Here is a 14,940-nt window from a genome sequence, read left to right as displayed (position 1 = left end):
TCTCTTCCCCCTCCTTCTTCACTGCCCTTGGCGCCTGCAGCCCTTCCTCTCACCAGAAATCCTTCACAATCGGCTCAGGCAGACGCCTCTCAGCTTCTCTTCACATCTCCTCTCTTCACTTCTCCTGGCCGGGCCGGGCCGAGTCGGGCCCAGGCAGCCACCGGCGGGAGGCCAGAGGGTGAGGCCTGCCAGGCCCACCAGCCTCACGCCTCCCCCTCTGCCCCCGCTTCTGCTTCTTCACTTTTTTTTTTTTCCGCTTCCTAAATACATTATTCTGCAGGCTGGTGGGGCTGGCGGGGCTGGCACGTGCCTCCCTGCAGCCGCACCACGGGCGCTGGGCGATGGGCACAGGAGTCAGGCAGGCGTGGCGACGGAGCGGCACAGAGGAACCGTGAACACGCAGAGAGGGAAGTGGGGGGATAAATGTTCCCACGGCGGGGACCTGAGCTGCTCCTCTGCTGCAAGGCGGGAAAAGAGTTGCACGGGGCGCTGAAAGGAGACCGGAGCTGACCTGAGGGCCGTTCTCCTAGATTCTGCCGCCACCTTGTCCTCTGCAGCACTGAGACCCGGGCCAGATAAAGAGTCCCCTGGGTCGCCAGAGGTGAACGCACTTTCAGAACAGGGATCGGCCCCACTGGAGGACCTTTTGCTGTGACCTGGCCTCGATCACCTCAGCACTTGTTGCAAAAGACTCTTGCAGCTGCTCTTGCAGCTCCAGTGCTGTGCGCCAGCGGCGCAGGGACAGAAATGGCCTGGTGCTGTGGGCTGTACCCCATCCACTCCTTGCCACGGGAGCCGTGAGCGCTGCAGAGCGCGTGCCCGGGAGGCAAAAGCTTTTCCTCTCCTTTCCTCTTGCTCTCGCAGGCCGGCGGAGTAGCTGGCGCCTGCAGCCAGGCCACGGGCTGTGGGTATGTCCGGTGCTGCCGCCAGCTACGGGACAGCATGCACGACTGGTCACTCTCTCCTGAGGCTCCCGGTTCCTTCAGGGCGTGGCTTTTCCACTCCTTTATTTCCACAACGTAAAGACATGGAGAAGGCAGCTCCTTCTCCACAATCCTGCTCTCAGAGGCCATCCCCCTCCAGGCTCAGGTGGTCCAGCACAGGGAGCTCCTGGGATCAGCTCCGCACGCAGCTGCAGCAGCACAGCCAGCCAGAGCCCCAGAAAGAAGGCCGCCTCCTCCACAGCCTGTGCAGCAGCCCAAATCTGGAGGCAGACCTTCTCTCTGCAGCCTGTAGCACCAGCAGCGTTTGAGCTGCCAGGTTGGAGACCGAGGGGCTGGGGTCACTTGTCATGCCTCGAAGGGCTGGAACAGAGAGGAACAGAGGCCAGGTCAGAGCCTGCATCCGCGGGGACCCCAGGAAGCCCTCCTGCCAGGGCCAGCCCACCGCTCTTCCCATGGCCAGGAGGGAGCAGGGGCCAACGGGGTTCGCCGGAAGGTGCTGGCCAAAAATACCCCACATGCCCCTGAAATCTCTGCTCTGCCCACGCTGCCCCTCATCTGCACAGGGAGCAGAGCCGTCCCTGGCCCTGGCAGGGATTGCAGCCCCCTGCCCAGGTTCTTTCCTCCCCCCAACAGTCCCCGCTGACACCCCACTGCGCTCACTCACCCTGGGACATGATCTGGAGCTTTACCTGCTCCTTACCCCTCCCGTACTGCGCGCCATGACCTAGGAACACACAGCCCATGAGCAGTCCCGCCAGCCCCAGCAGCACAGCTTCCCCACATCAGCCCAGCTACACGCTTTCCTCCCCTCAGCGGGGCTGAGCCCGGGGCCGTCCCCGAGCGTGACGGCCAAGGGTAGGGGTGGGAGAGGGCGGCAGGGAGCCCCACGGCTGCCCCGGCCCCGCGTGGGGCACCTGGGGCTCCACAGCCCATTCCTGCTGCCGCTGCAGCAGCCGGGGCTGGGGCCAAGCTGCAGTGGGGCAGGGAGGGACCCCGGGGAGTTGTGGCTCACCAATGAACCTGATGGCCGCCTCTCGCATGGACTCCTGTGGGCTCTGCAGGTACTGCAGCACCTGCAGCAGGTACTCGTCTGCCCTGCTGCTGTACTCTGCCAGCTGGAGAGAGCGCAAGGGAAAGGAGGGAAAGGTTGGCACAGGATGTCCCACTTGGCCAGGCGGCCCCTGCACGCAGGACCGGCCTCCCCTGCCGGGGCACCCACGACAAAGCCCAGCCAGCAGCCGGCTGGTGCCGGGCTTGGGGAGGAAGAGGAGCCTGGAGAAGAGCCCGCGGGGCCGCACGCCTGAGGAAGGCAGCGTGCGTGGGGTGCAGGCTGGCAGCAGTGGGCAGGGGCACAGCTGCCAGCACCACACGCTGGGCAGTGGGGACAGCGGGCTTGTCCAGCCTGGCGCTGGGGCTCTGGGGCTCTGGGGCCATCCTTACCAGGCACTGGCCAGCCTCCCATGATGTCTGCTGCCTCTTCAGCACCTTCCTGAGCTTCCTCTTCTTGAGGAACTTGGCAGCTCGAAGCAGGGTTTCCCAAGAGGCCTGCAGAGCAGCAGAGACTGGGAGATGGCACCGCTGCCCAGGGCACAGGACCTGCGTCCCCTGCACCTGGCCAAGGCTCAGGGCCTCTCCTGGCTGCTGCTGGGAAGATGCAGCAGCTGACAAAGGCGTCTGCCGGCGCGTTCGGTGTCCGGGCCCAGGAGTGGGACAACCCCCAACCCGGGCACCTGGTGCTGCCGGGGCAGCGGGACAGAGCTCCCCCAGAGCTGCTGCTCTGGAGCCAGGGCCAGGAGGAGGCTGGAGCGCTGCAGCCCGCGAGGCACCGGGACAGGAGGCAGCCGAGCCACCTCCCGCGGGGACCCCAGCAGGTCAGAAATCCTCACCTCTGCCACGCTCTGGTTCTCGTCATGCAAGTGGCAGAGCAGCGGGATCAGGCTCTGCTGCACCTCCGCCTTCAGTGGCTGTTTTCCCTCTTTCTCTACAAACATCATCACATCTCCAAAGACTTTGATGGAGAGCACACGCACGTTCCTGGATTCCTGGATGAAGGAAGAGGGCAAGACCTGAGCACTGTCTGCTCCTGGCCCACCACACATCATGGGTCTGAAAAGCCACAGGGCACAAAGTTTCTGGGCAGCAGCCAGCGCCCGTGGTGGGGGGCTCAAAGCCTTACGTTGTCGAAGAGTGGCCGGAGCCGCTCAGCCAGCTGCAGCGCGATGTTGCTAGGAATTTGGACGTCCAGGAGCATCTCGCTGAGCACAGACAGGGTCGTCTCAACCACCTTGGTGTCTGCATCCTTCAACAGCACTATGAGGCTTGGCAACAGAGACTTTGTTCTTTTGGCCTGTGTGGAACACAGTGCTGTGTTGTGAAGCCCAAAAAGGCTGCACGGACAAAACCACTGCAGCAGTTTGAGCCCACGCTGCTGCCTCGGGAGCCAGGTGCAAAAGCCTGCCCCGAAGGACTCGGGCAGGTGAACGGGGAGGCAGGAGCGTTGGGAGCAGCTACCACAGCTCCCAAGGCCCAGCCAAGTCCAAGCGACTCTGCTACCCAGCACCCCGTGCCCAGCCCCACGTCGCCAGCACAGCTTCAGCCGGCTGCCCCCTGCTCACCATCACGGGGGTCTTGCAGAGCTCGACGAGGCCTCTGAGCACCAGGCGACGCATCGCCGTGCACTCGCTGTGCAGGAACCCTGGGGCGAGCTGCAGGATCTGGTCACCCCAGCTGCTTGCATCAGGGCAGGGCAGGAGCTAAAACACACGGAGCAGTGAGAGGGGTGCCTGGCCGGCACCCAGCACCGCGCAGGGCTGGGTCCAGCCAGGAGCAGAGGGCACGGGCGCCGTCCCAGGCAGCCCAGCCCAAAGGCAGCAGCGGCTGCAGAGCCCCTGGGGCACATGGCGCAGGTCGCTCGCCCACTGCGCTGTGCCTCCCAGCCCTCGGCAGCCTCTGATCGCTCGCCAGAGCTCCCCCTCTGCCCCAGCTCCATCGGCTGGGCTGCCCCGCAGCTGCTGCTGCCACAGGGCAGCGTGGTGGGAGGCAGCTCAGCGAGGCAGCGCTCCCCGTCTGGCTCACCTCCACAAGGAATGTCATGGCGGTTATCTGCCAGCGTGGCTCCTTCCGGCTGAGCAGCTGCATGAGGTAGTTTGCTGTCCAGCAACAGAAGTAACTCGAGGCGCCGAGTATCTCTCTGGCAAGGGGATGAAGAAGGCACGGTTGGCCCTGAGCACGGCGTGCAAACCTCTCCCGGGACTGACTGTCCCCCCTCATCCAGCTGTTACCCCACAGGCTGGGCCGGGCAGGCCAAGGCCCCCGTGGCGCTCTGCTCCAGCCGCCGGCAGCGTTTGCTCCCGGAGGCCTGGGCTTTCCCCACCACCCCTCGCCAACCCCAACAGCAGCAGGCTCCTTCTGGGGAAAGAACGGGGAAAACCCCCTTCCTGCCCCAAAGTCTTCCCTTCTGAGGAGACCTCTGGCGCTCTGGGAGGTGGCTGCTCCTGTGCCCCCACCTCTCCCAGGCTTTTCCAGTCTGCTGGGCCATCCCTTGCTGACAAGTCCCTCTCACCCACGACCAAGGGGATTGTGTGGGGCACCCCGTCTGCAGGGCAGAAATGGCGGGGGCAGGGGCAGGATTGGGAAGAAGGGGGCTCTCACCTGGCCAGCAGACCCACTGCGCAGTGCTGGGTCTCAGTGTTGAGGAGCGTGTCCCAGCCATGCTTCTGGTCGAGTTCGAACACCACGTTCTCATACCCAAGATGACAGAGCAGCGCTTTGACAGTCAGCACTGCAAACCTGTGTGCACAGCAAAGGTCAGGTCACACCGGGAGCCCTGGCCGCAGCTCCAGGGCCGTGGGGGGAACAGGAGGACTGGGGTGGGGCACCTTTTAGGGTGTGTGGGAAGGCCATCTTCCTTCCAGCATTCCCTCCAGAAGGTTTCAACCTCCTCTGGCATCTGCTCTGTGCCGAAGAAAATTTGGAAGAGCAGAACCAGCAAGATGTGGGGGAAATGCGTCGTCAATGCCTCTGGACACCTGGGCAGTCGGAGGATCTCCCGCAGCGCCCTGGTTGCCTGCAGAAAACAAAGCACCCAGAGAGAGCACTCAGTGCCGAAATATCCCTGTGGCGGAGCCCCAGCGTGGGAGGGGGAGGCTCGGGCGCTGGCCTGGGCCGTGGGAGACGCAGGGGGAGCATGTGGCCTCGTGCCCCCTCAGCCTGCCCCTAAGCCAGGTTTCCGGCCCACGCTGAGACAGAGCGATGCAGGGGAGCGTGGAGAGCCGCCCGGAGAGGCACAGTCCAGAAACTCACGGCCAGGGCAAAGACACCCGTGCTGTCCCCGTCGGAGGTGGACGTGCTGTGCATTGGCCAGTCCTCCAGCACGCAGAGCAGCTCCAGCAGCACCTTCTCCGCAGTCCTGCCCGAGGAGACCATCGCCCTCCACATGGTCGCAGCAGCTCTGCAGGCCCAGAGCTCTGTGTTAGCGGGGTCTCGGCCACAGCGCCCTGGCCTGGGCAACCACCGGCTGCCAGCCTGCCCCTGCGGGCAGGAAGGCGGCCGAGCACCGGTGCCTTGAGGGGCAGGGAGGGAGCGTGGCAGAGGGCTGTGGGCTGGGATGTCAGGGCTGGGAAACGGAGGGTCGGCAGTGCCCCGAAAATCTCTGCCTGTCTGGCAGCCCCCGTGGGACAGGCTCGACAGAGGCTGGTGAGCCCTGAGCCCTCAAGCCAGGTGTGCCCCGTACCTGTCGCACAATGGGGCACAGCGCAGGAGGGTCACCACCACATCCCGGGGGTGCGCGTGGGTCAGCTCCTGAAGGGTGTTGTCCCACTGGTCCTTGGCAGACATATCCGTGCTGGACGTGAGCCACCGGTAGATGTGCCTCACAGTCCCGGGCACCTGGAGGAGACACGGCTGAGAGATGGAGTGCTGCCAGAGCCAGCCATTTCCCCAGCTGCCCCCGGGATGTGCTTCCCTTCCTGCCGCATTGTGCCGGCCTAAAAGGCTGTTGGGTGCCCAGGGGACCCGGCGTCAGGGGGCACACAAGCCCTGGGGAGCTCGAGCCCCGTCCAAAGGCCACTTACATGCTCCAAACAGGAGGTGTCACTTTCCAGAGGCACATCCAGCACGGCCGCACAAGCCTCTGCATTGCAGGACTCAGAGTCTGCCCTGCCCTTGACGGCCGTGACAGTGGTGCCTTCCTGCTCAGTGAGGCTGAGGGATTCCTAAAACATTTGCAGGAGAAGGAAGGGCGGGGAAGAGAGAGATGTCACCCCAAGTGCCCTGACGGCAGTGCTTGGCTGAGCAGCCAGAGCAGCCCCAGCCCAGGCGGGGATGGCTGTGGGTACCGCTGCTGTCCAGTAGAAGAGGGTACGGGTGTCCTCCTGCTCCTCCTCCTCTTCCGACAAGTCCCAGCCTGGATGTGGCAAAGACAGAGCACAGGCAGAGCTGAGGGGCTGCGGGAGAGGCTGGAGAACAGAGGCGAGCCCCGCGCTGCCCGGGCAGGGCCAGTCCCGGGGCAGGGGCTGGTGGGGACGCTGACCCCCGTCTCTCTGCCCACGTGTTGGGGCTGGGGGTGCCCAGTGGATGGAGCATGGCCGGAGCCAGCTGTGGGGAACAGCCCCATACCCTCTTCCCGTGGGAATGGCCACGGGGGATGGGATGGGGCCAAGGCGGCAGCAGCCACGAGCCCTGTGTCCCAGCTCAGCCACTCACCTGTGTGCAGCGACTGGACCTCCTCCATCTCATCAGGCTGCCGTGCTGGGGCATCCCCAGCACCTTCATCCTCCTCTTCCTCCTCCAGAATCCAGGCCAGCCTGGGCACGCTGGGCGGTCTCTCCGCCATCCCGCTGAGGCCTGGCCGCGAGGGCTCCTGTCCCAGGGACGAGAGACGCCTCGGAAAAGCACCACGGACGTGGGTCGGCAGGGAACAAGGTGGCTGCACAGGAGCTCCTTGCACCCTAATTCCGTCCCGTCCTGTCCCCTTGCGCCCTCCGGGCACTGTGGGGTGCTCCCTCTGACGCCAACAGCTGTATCGCCAAGGGCCCTGTGACACACTGCCACGTGCCATCCAATCGGCAGCGCCCATATCACGGCGGGTCACAAAGGGCCCTGTGACGCACTGCAGCGTGCCCCGCCCTGGGGACCCCCGAGTCCACCTCGCAGCACAAACCCTTTTTTGCGCTCTCTACAACATCGTTATTCTCACGGTAGCAATGATGTTTCCCTACGTATTGTAAATAACATTGCTCCAGTGAGGGCACCGCGTTTGAATGGGCTTCGTTCGTGTTGCTTTTGAACGTCTTGGATTAATGCTCTGGGACACAGCAACGCGCAGTCAGGTTCTGGGTGCGCTGTCCTTGGGCCCTTGGTTCAACGGCCGCCGTCACTGGCAAAGAGTCCTCCCGCAGACACGAAGCTCCACGTGCGAGAGGGGCGTAGCTGGCCGTGCTCGCTGCATCCTCGCGTTCCGCCTGCGTCCCTCGGCCCCACCTTCTCAGTTCTGCCGAGGGTTTTGCTGAAAGTCGGCCAGGAAATGTTCCCTGTCCCAGCTCTGGCTCAGTTGTTCTTGCTAACAGACCAGGAGGTGTTTCTCAGTCCTTGGTCTTTCTCAGTCCTTGGTCACACGTCACCTTCACCTGGAAGGGACAGATTAAGGGGTTTTTTTTGGTGTGAAAATAAACAAGAGTCGCCGAGGCAACAGCTTCAGTGCCGGCACCATCCGCAGTGGCACCAACCAGCACAGAGCACAGGGGGGTTTCCTGAAGCGAGGAACCTCAGGTGACAGGGAAGGCAGAGGCAGGCCTTTCTCAGAGGTGCACAGCAAAAGCACAGGAAGCTGCAGGCACAACCTGCACAAGGGAGATTCTGCTTGGTGTCGTAGTTCAGCCCCACGCGGGACCGAGCTACGCAGCCTCTCACTCAGTCTCCCCACCCTCCGAGGGAATGGGGGAGAGGAAACAGAACAAAAAAGCTCGAGGTTTCAGATAAGGATGGGGAGAGATCCTTCAAGTTACCGTTACGGGCAAAGCAGACGCAACTTGGGGAAAACTATTTCAATTTATTCATTACAAAACCAAAGCAGGAGAATAAGAGAGAAAAAAAACAGATTTCCCCACCCCTCCCCTCTTCCTGATGAAGAAGAGATTTAGAAGAATAAAGGACTAACCGGAATAACAAAATTATTAAATAACAAAACAAGTAGCTTTATAATAGAGCAGTAATTTCTGTATAGCCTAGCAGGAACCCTGCACAACAATTTAATTCTCATGTGAAAATATAAACCACTAACCTTGCGAGAAAGAACAGCAGAGTGACAAATTTAACATAACGAGATACTTTCAGAATGCCCCAGCAGGTGCTGAGATGAGTCAGATGGGAACATCCTGAGGGAATACAGACACAGGAGCTGAACCCAAGAGAAGGGGGCTTCAGGAGTTTAGAAGCAGAGCAATGAGCTAAGACAAGACTGATAGGATGGAGTAACCAAGGACAGTAGGAACCAACAAAGACAAGTCAACGAGAAGCCGCCTTGGCAACAAGAAGAAAGTAAAATAAAAGTCTGAGTTCACGCAGAGGACACAGTGATGAAGAGGAGGAACGACCACCGATGAAGTAAAGGACCACCAGAGGGACTGCGACTCCTGAGAGCAGACACGAGATGTCAGCAAAGCCCAGGGAATAACCTATCTCATGTGGGCGGAAACTTAGGATAATGATTTCTCGAAAAACTAATGAGTATGTAACCAAGTCCTCAGGAATTCTATAAATATATATGACTATGATGCCTACATATTGTACCTGTTGCTTAACTCGGGATGCACGATTGGAGGAGAAATCCCCCGTGCATCCAGCGCTGCAATAAAGAATGCCTACTTCTGAACACTACGTTGGTGTTATGGAGTTTCGATTCCTGATTTCGGTGACAGGCCCAACGCTGTTTAATACCTTCATAAATGATTCTGGATGATGGGATCAAGTGTACCCTGATGAAGTTTACTGATGCTAGCAAACTGAGTGGGGAGGTGGACACTTCGGAAAGGAGAGCCACCTTGCAGGAAGACCTGGATAGGCGGGAAGAGTGGGCTAACAAGAACCTTATGAAGTTCAACAAGGACAAGCGTAAGGTCTTGCACCTGGGAAAACACCTTGCAGCAAGCAAGGACACCTTCAACTAGATCACCTTGCTCAGAGCCCTGTTCAGCCTGACCTTGAACGTCTCCAGGGATGGGACATCCACCACCTCTCTGGGCAACCTGGGCCAGTGTTTCACCATCCTCATTGTAAAAATTTTTTTCCTTATGTCGAGTCAGAATCTACCTCTCTTTGTTTTAAAACCATTACCCTTCGTCCTATCACAACAGGCCCTGCTAAAGAGTTTCTCTCCAGGCTGAACAATCCCACCTCTCTCAGTCTGTCCTCACAGGAGACGTGCTCCAGCCCTCTGATCATCTTAATGGTCCTTCCTATGAGCAAACCGTGTGCTGCTGTGGCAAAGAAAGCCAACAGGATGCTGGGTTGCATCCACAAGGGCATCACCAGAAGAAATAAAGAAGTCATTATTCCACTCTACTCAGCACTTGTCAGGCCACACCTGGAATATTGTGTTCAGTTTTGCTCCCCGCTATACAAAAAAGATATGGACAGGCTGGAAAGGGTCCAGAGAAGGGTCACAAAGACGACCAAAGGACTGGGAAGTCTGACATATGAGGACAGGCTGAAAGATCTGGGTTTGTTCAGCCTTGAGAAAATAAGGTTTAGGGGAGACCTGATGATCATGTTCCAGTATTTAAAGAGTGGCCACAAAGAAGATGGAAACTCCCTTTTTACAAGGAGTCACATGGAAAAGGCAATGGATGGTGGGTACAAGATACTCCTGGGGAGATTCCAGTTGGACACAAGAGGAAAAATTTTCCAAATGAGAACAATTGGCCGTTGGAATAATCTCCCCAGGAAAGTGGTGGATTCCCCAACATTGGACACTTCTAAGATTCAGCTGGACAGGCTGCTGGGCCATCTTGTCTAGATTGTGCTTTTGTCAAGAGAGGTTGGACCCGATGATCCTTGAGGTGACTTCCAAACTGGTATTCTATGATTCTACAATTCTATGAACACCTGAATTTCAAAGAATGCTGCTATTATAAATGCGTTTCTTTCTTCTTAGTTTAATTTTTAAGCCTTTATACAGGCAATCTCTGTGTTTCAAAAGGGAACTCTAGGTGAGTTTTGGATGCCAGCAGTCATATAAATAATCCGTCAGCATCTGTTGTGGTTTAACCCCAGCTGGCAACTAAGCACCACACAGTCGCTTGCTCACTTGCCTCTGGTGGGATGGGGGAGATACTCAGAAGAGTAAAAATGAGAAAACTCATGGATTGAGATAAAGACAGTTTAGCAGGTAAAGCAGAAGCCATGCACACAAGCAAAGGAATTCATTCACTGCTTCCCATTGGCAGGCAGGTGTTCAGCCATCTCCAGGAAAGCAGAGCTCCATCACGCGTAACAGTTACTTGGGAAGAAAAATGCTGTCATTCCGAATGTCCCCGCCTTCCATCTTCTTCCCCCAGCTTTATATGCCGAGCATGATGTCATATGGCATGGAATATCCCTTTGGTCAGTTGGAGTCCCAGCTGTGTTCCCTCCCAACTTGTGCACCCCCAGCATACTCACTGGAGGGGTGATGTGAGAAACGAAAAAAAAAGGCCTTGACTCTGTGTAAGCAGTGCCCAGCAGTGACTAAAACTTCCCTGCGTTATCTATACTGCTTCCAGCACAAATACAAAACATAGCCCCGTACTAGCTACTATGAAGAGAGTTAACTCTATCCCAGCCAAAACCAGCATCCTAAGTGAACTTAATTATGTTGCTGGAACAGCATTGCCTCCTGCGGTGTCCTCCTCTGTGGTGGTGACGCAGCAGGCAGAAGACAGTTCTGCTCATTGAATTAAATCCTGTTTAATTTTCATTACAGCTTTCACATAGAGTTTTTATGCAGTTTAAGTGAACTACTTGTTATTTACATAGTGTGTTAACTTGAATTGAATATCTTGAATTACCCTGTATAGAGGATATGTAAGTAAAACCAGAAAAATGATTAGAATTACTTTCTTCATTGATACTGATTTCAGTTGTATGCAGACACACCGCCAAATGCACACATGTACATACATGCATAGTGATAAGTAAAAATATCTGGTTGCTTTTAGACTGACAGTTTTGCAAAAGGAATTGTTTAGAATTTACCAAAAAAAAAAAAAGTCGATAAAAACATTTCCAGATTTGGTGAAAATATTATCTTTGTATAATCCTGATCCAAGAATTATTTTTCTCAGGAAAGTTTGATCTTGTGTCTAAATGTGTCTACAATTGTGTCTAATAAGAAAGTATTAGAAACCTTGATAATGATGATGATACTCTAGCTTTTTATTACCCAGCATGAAAGAAACACAAGTTAAACATATAGTCAACATATGTAAGTTTTTATTGAATTTTCTTGGTAACAATCTGAAATATGACAAGTATCACAGACAAGGATTATCTGCTTACTCTGAAATACTATTTAAAAGTTGAATCTCCCATTTTCTGCAGTGCTAAAAGTGTTCATAAACTTCATAAAATTCATGGAGTAGTTTGAAAATTAGCAAATAATTAATTTTTTTTTTTTTCCCTTCCCCAGCCCATTAGTATCCTTGCATGCATCAGTCCCTTGTCCTTCAGTTTCTCCTTTTCTGGAAGCTCTCCTGCTGCTCATTCCTTTCACAGCCAAGGGCAGTACTTTCTTCTCCTTCCAGATTCTTTACTTTCCAGTTCTCATTTAGTCTGTTCTCACTTTTCTCCTGAAGTCTCTCTGTGGATGCTGATTAAACAAGACCAGTGCCTGGAATCACGCGATCCAGCACTGTCTCTGAATGAGTGGCGAGCAGCAGGAAGGGAGCTTTCTGGCTCCAGCACCGCCGGAGATTAAAGGCCCCAGATGAGCCATGGTGGTGCACGATCAGGTTGCTGAGGCTTTCACACTTGGCTTTTCCTAAAGCCTGCAGTTCTGAGTCAGGAAAAACTTCTGCAGAAAATGAGCTCTAGTACAAAAGGTAGTGTTGGCTTTTGTGTTGGTTTTGCGTAGTGAGGGCGGGGGGCTACGGGGACAGCTTCTGTAAGAGGCTGCTGGAAGTTTTCCCCTTTGTCCAGTGGACTCGTCCGGGCCTAGGCCAGACCTGCTGCTGGCCAAGGCCAAGCTGATTGGTGACAGAATGTTCCCTGACAACACCTCTGTGATAATTTATTTAAGAAGGGGAAAACAGGAAAAAAGAAAAGGAGAGAAGATGTGAAGCAGCTGAGCAGGGGCAGAGAGGGGGAGCCGCGAGCCTTCTGGGCCTTGCAGGCCTCACCCTCTGGCCTCCCGCCGGGCGGTGACTGGGCCCAACTCGGCCCGGCCCAGCCAGGAGAAGTGGAGAGGAGATGAGATGTGAAAAGATCCTGAGAGGCATCTGTCAGTCTGTTGTGAAGAATTTTTCTTGTGAGAGGAATGGCTGCAGATGCCAAGATCAGTGAAGAAGAAGGAGGAGGCATAAAGTTGTTCCTGGCAGAGATCCCCCTGCAGCCCATGGAGGCCCATGGAGGAGCAGAGATCCCCCTGCAGCCCGGGGAGGACCCCACGCCGGGGCAGGGGAGGAATGTGAGGAGTTCTTCCCCCGAGGAGGAAGGAGCAGCAGAAAATAGTGTGTGATGAACTGACCGTAACCCCCATTCCCTATTCCTGCCCTGTGCCACTCAGGGGAGGGAAGGAGGTAGAGATAATTGAACATAAATTTAAGCTTGGGAAGAGGGAGGGGTGGGACAAAGTTGTTTTCTCTCTTTCTCATGATCCTGCTTAGGTTTTATTAATAATAATAAACAAATGTTTTTCCCCAAGTCGAGTCTGTTTTGCCCGTATTGGTAACTTTAAGGATCTCTCCCTGTCCTTATCTCAAACCTTGAGCCTTTTTGTTGTATCAGGACCTCAAGTTTAGTTTAACAGACAAGACTTCATGTCAGACTCTTCCAGCTGAGACTGTTGTACATCTGCAGCCACACTAGTGAAGGGTTGATAAGATTTTCTCTCACTGCCACTTCCACTCAGGAAGAAGGAGAGCAACTGTTGCACTTGGTCATTGTAGGAGGCCTGCAGCCCCCACAGCAGAGTCATCTATTTAAGCAGCAAGAAACAGAATTACGGGTACCCCTGCCAGATGATCTGTCCCAGGAGTTAGAAACAGGCAAAGCAATTCAATTGCCTGCAGAAAATATAGGAATGTAGAAATACCTAGGAAGTTTACATGGGATCAGGAGAAGATCCTTAGCACAAAATATGGTATAATGGAAAACAGGAGTTAAATAACATTCTGTTGCCACGTGAGGTTTTTTTTTCAGTTAGACTGTGGAAGTTAACTGAGATAGGATAACTTAGGCTTTTCTTGTCTGTGAAGTGTTAATTTATTGAAAGATGTTTTCCCCACTATTCTGCAGTGGTGTACAGAGAAACATTATGCTCTTCTTTTCTTTTTGAGCATGGCCAGCTTCTTGTTTTGAATAAAGAGAAATATTTTCAGTTATTAAGAAACTGATGACACGCATGCGGAAATTCTGTTGTGTAAAGCCGGTGTTTAGAGACAAAGTACTCCAGACATATGACACACAAAAAGTAGGGGAAAGCTGAAGTTATATGACCCTTTATGGGTCAGGAATGTAGCTTAGTTTCCTTGACCATTTAATATAAGACGTAGTTGTTTGGGAAAGGAAGATACTTTGCTTCTACATCAGTCTCTGAGCAAATTATCATTAGAGAGAGGAGAGTCCTTCCAGCCTGGGGGACCGCACAACTGTTCATCTCACAGTTAGCTACCTGTGCTCTCAGGCTGAGAAATGGGTTTGTAAAAGGAGGTAGTTGCTTTTGGGAAAATGATTCTTACCAGTGTTTCAGCCTGAGCTCTTTTAATATCTCTTCTCGTACAGAAGGATGATTTTGTGTCTGGTTTTTTGACTAGCCCGTGTTGCCTATTTAAAACAAAAAGGAATTGATTCTGTTACACTGTATTCTATTATGGAGGAAAGATTAGCAACATAACAGCTGAACTTAGGGGCAAACAACGTAACAGTGAATTATGACCTAGAATTGCGTTATGATTTTTTGTTAAAGTTGATGAATACCAAAACATCTAGTTTATCTGAAACAAAGTATGTGCCAACGTACCAGAACGTTCATGAGAGCGTCTGTAACAGCATCTCTCTGCTTGGTATATTTTCCTTGATGACTGGCAAATGAAGATCAAGAAGAGCTGAGATCAAAGAGAAAAGGTACTTTTATGATATAACACCTCCCTTCATTAAACCCTTCCAGATGTAATGCTTCTAATTATATTTGCGTGTTGTGACTACAGAGCAAGGTTCACAAATGCCGTAAGCCAGGGAAAGTTCCTGAAGTGAAGTTCTTTTGATTTACACCAGCGAAAGCTGGACCAGAGGTGCAGTCTGCAGAACTAATTGATTACTTTCATCTCAGCCTCTTAACTATTGCACATTTTATTGTTCTAACGCTTCTTATAGTAACTACAGAATTAAATCAGAGTTTTAACATTATGATCCATACAGAGCACGAAATCTTGCGTCTATAAATCAGGAAACTAAACGGAGAGTTTAACAGGAAGGCTTTTATACTCACATACTAAATCAGGACTCTAAAGGTTAGGATTTTAAAATAGTTTTATACGCAGCATACAAACATCAGAGCCATATACCTGATTCTGAAAGTTAAGGTGCATAAATCAAAATTCTGACAGCACATATTAATGAATCGTGGAAAATAGATTATACTTAGAAAGTGTTTTTTAATGTGGCAATTTTGAGTTTTATTGCACAGCTAATGCTAACTTTTGAGAGGCTTGCTTTAAGCAGTTCTTTCTCTTTCACATTTTTAGTATAACAAAAATATCTACGGTGGTCATCATTCAATCAAAGAAAATAAGAGTAAAAAAAA

The 14,940-nt window shown here is 53.9% G+C and overlaps 1 protein-coding gene across 1 annotated transcript; it reads right to left on the bottom strand.

Moving 5' to 3' along the window:
- Window positions 1-1,116: 1,116 nt before the first annotated feature.
- Window positions 1,117-6,777, bottom strand: LOC147600275 (maestro heat-like repeat-containing protein family member 7). Its single transcript, XM_086751217.1, has 13 exons — window positions 6,648-6,777; window positions 6,281-6,348; window positions 6,017-6,157; window positions 5,677-5,831; window positions 5,247-5,394; window positions 4,823-5,010; window positions 4,596-4,733; window positions 4,020-4,134; window positions 3,560-3,697; window positions 2,831-2,986; window positions 2,385-2,489; window positions 1,957-2,059; window positions 1,117-1,304 (listed from the first exon to the last, which is right to left on the bottom strand). Exons 1-13 carry the CDS (start codon window positions 6,775-6,777, stop codon window positions 1,117-1,119), a joined length of 1,773 nt encoding a protein of 590 aa, XP_086607343.1.
- Between the last annotated feature and the right edge of the window lie 8,163 nt (window positions 6,778-14,940).

Source organism: Chlamydotis macqueenii, chromosome 6 (genome assembly GCF_036417535.1).
Source record: "Chlamydotis macqueenii isolate bChlMac1 chromosome 6, bChlMac1.mat, whole genome shotgun sequence".
NCBI lineage: Eukaryota > Metazoa > Chordata > Aves > Otidiformes > Otididae > Chlamydotis > Chlamydotis macqueenii.
Note: the sequence above shows the minus strand (reverse complement) of the source record. Positions and strands in the feature narration are given on the sequence as shown.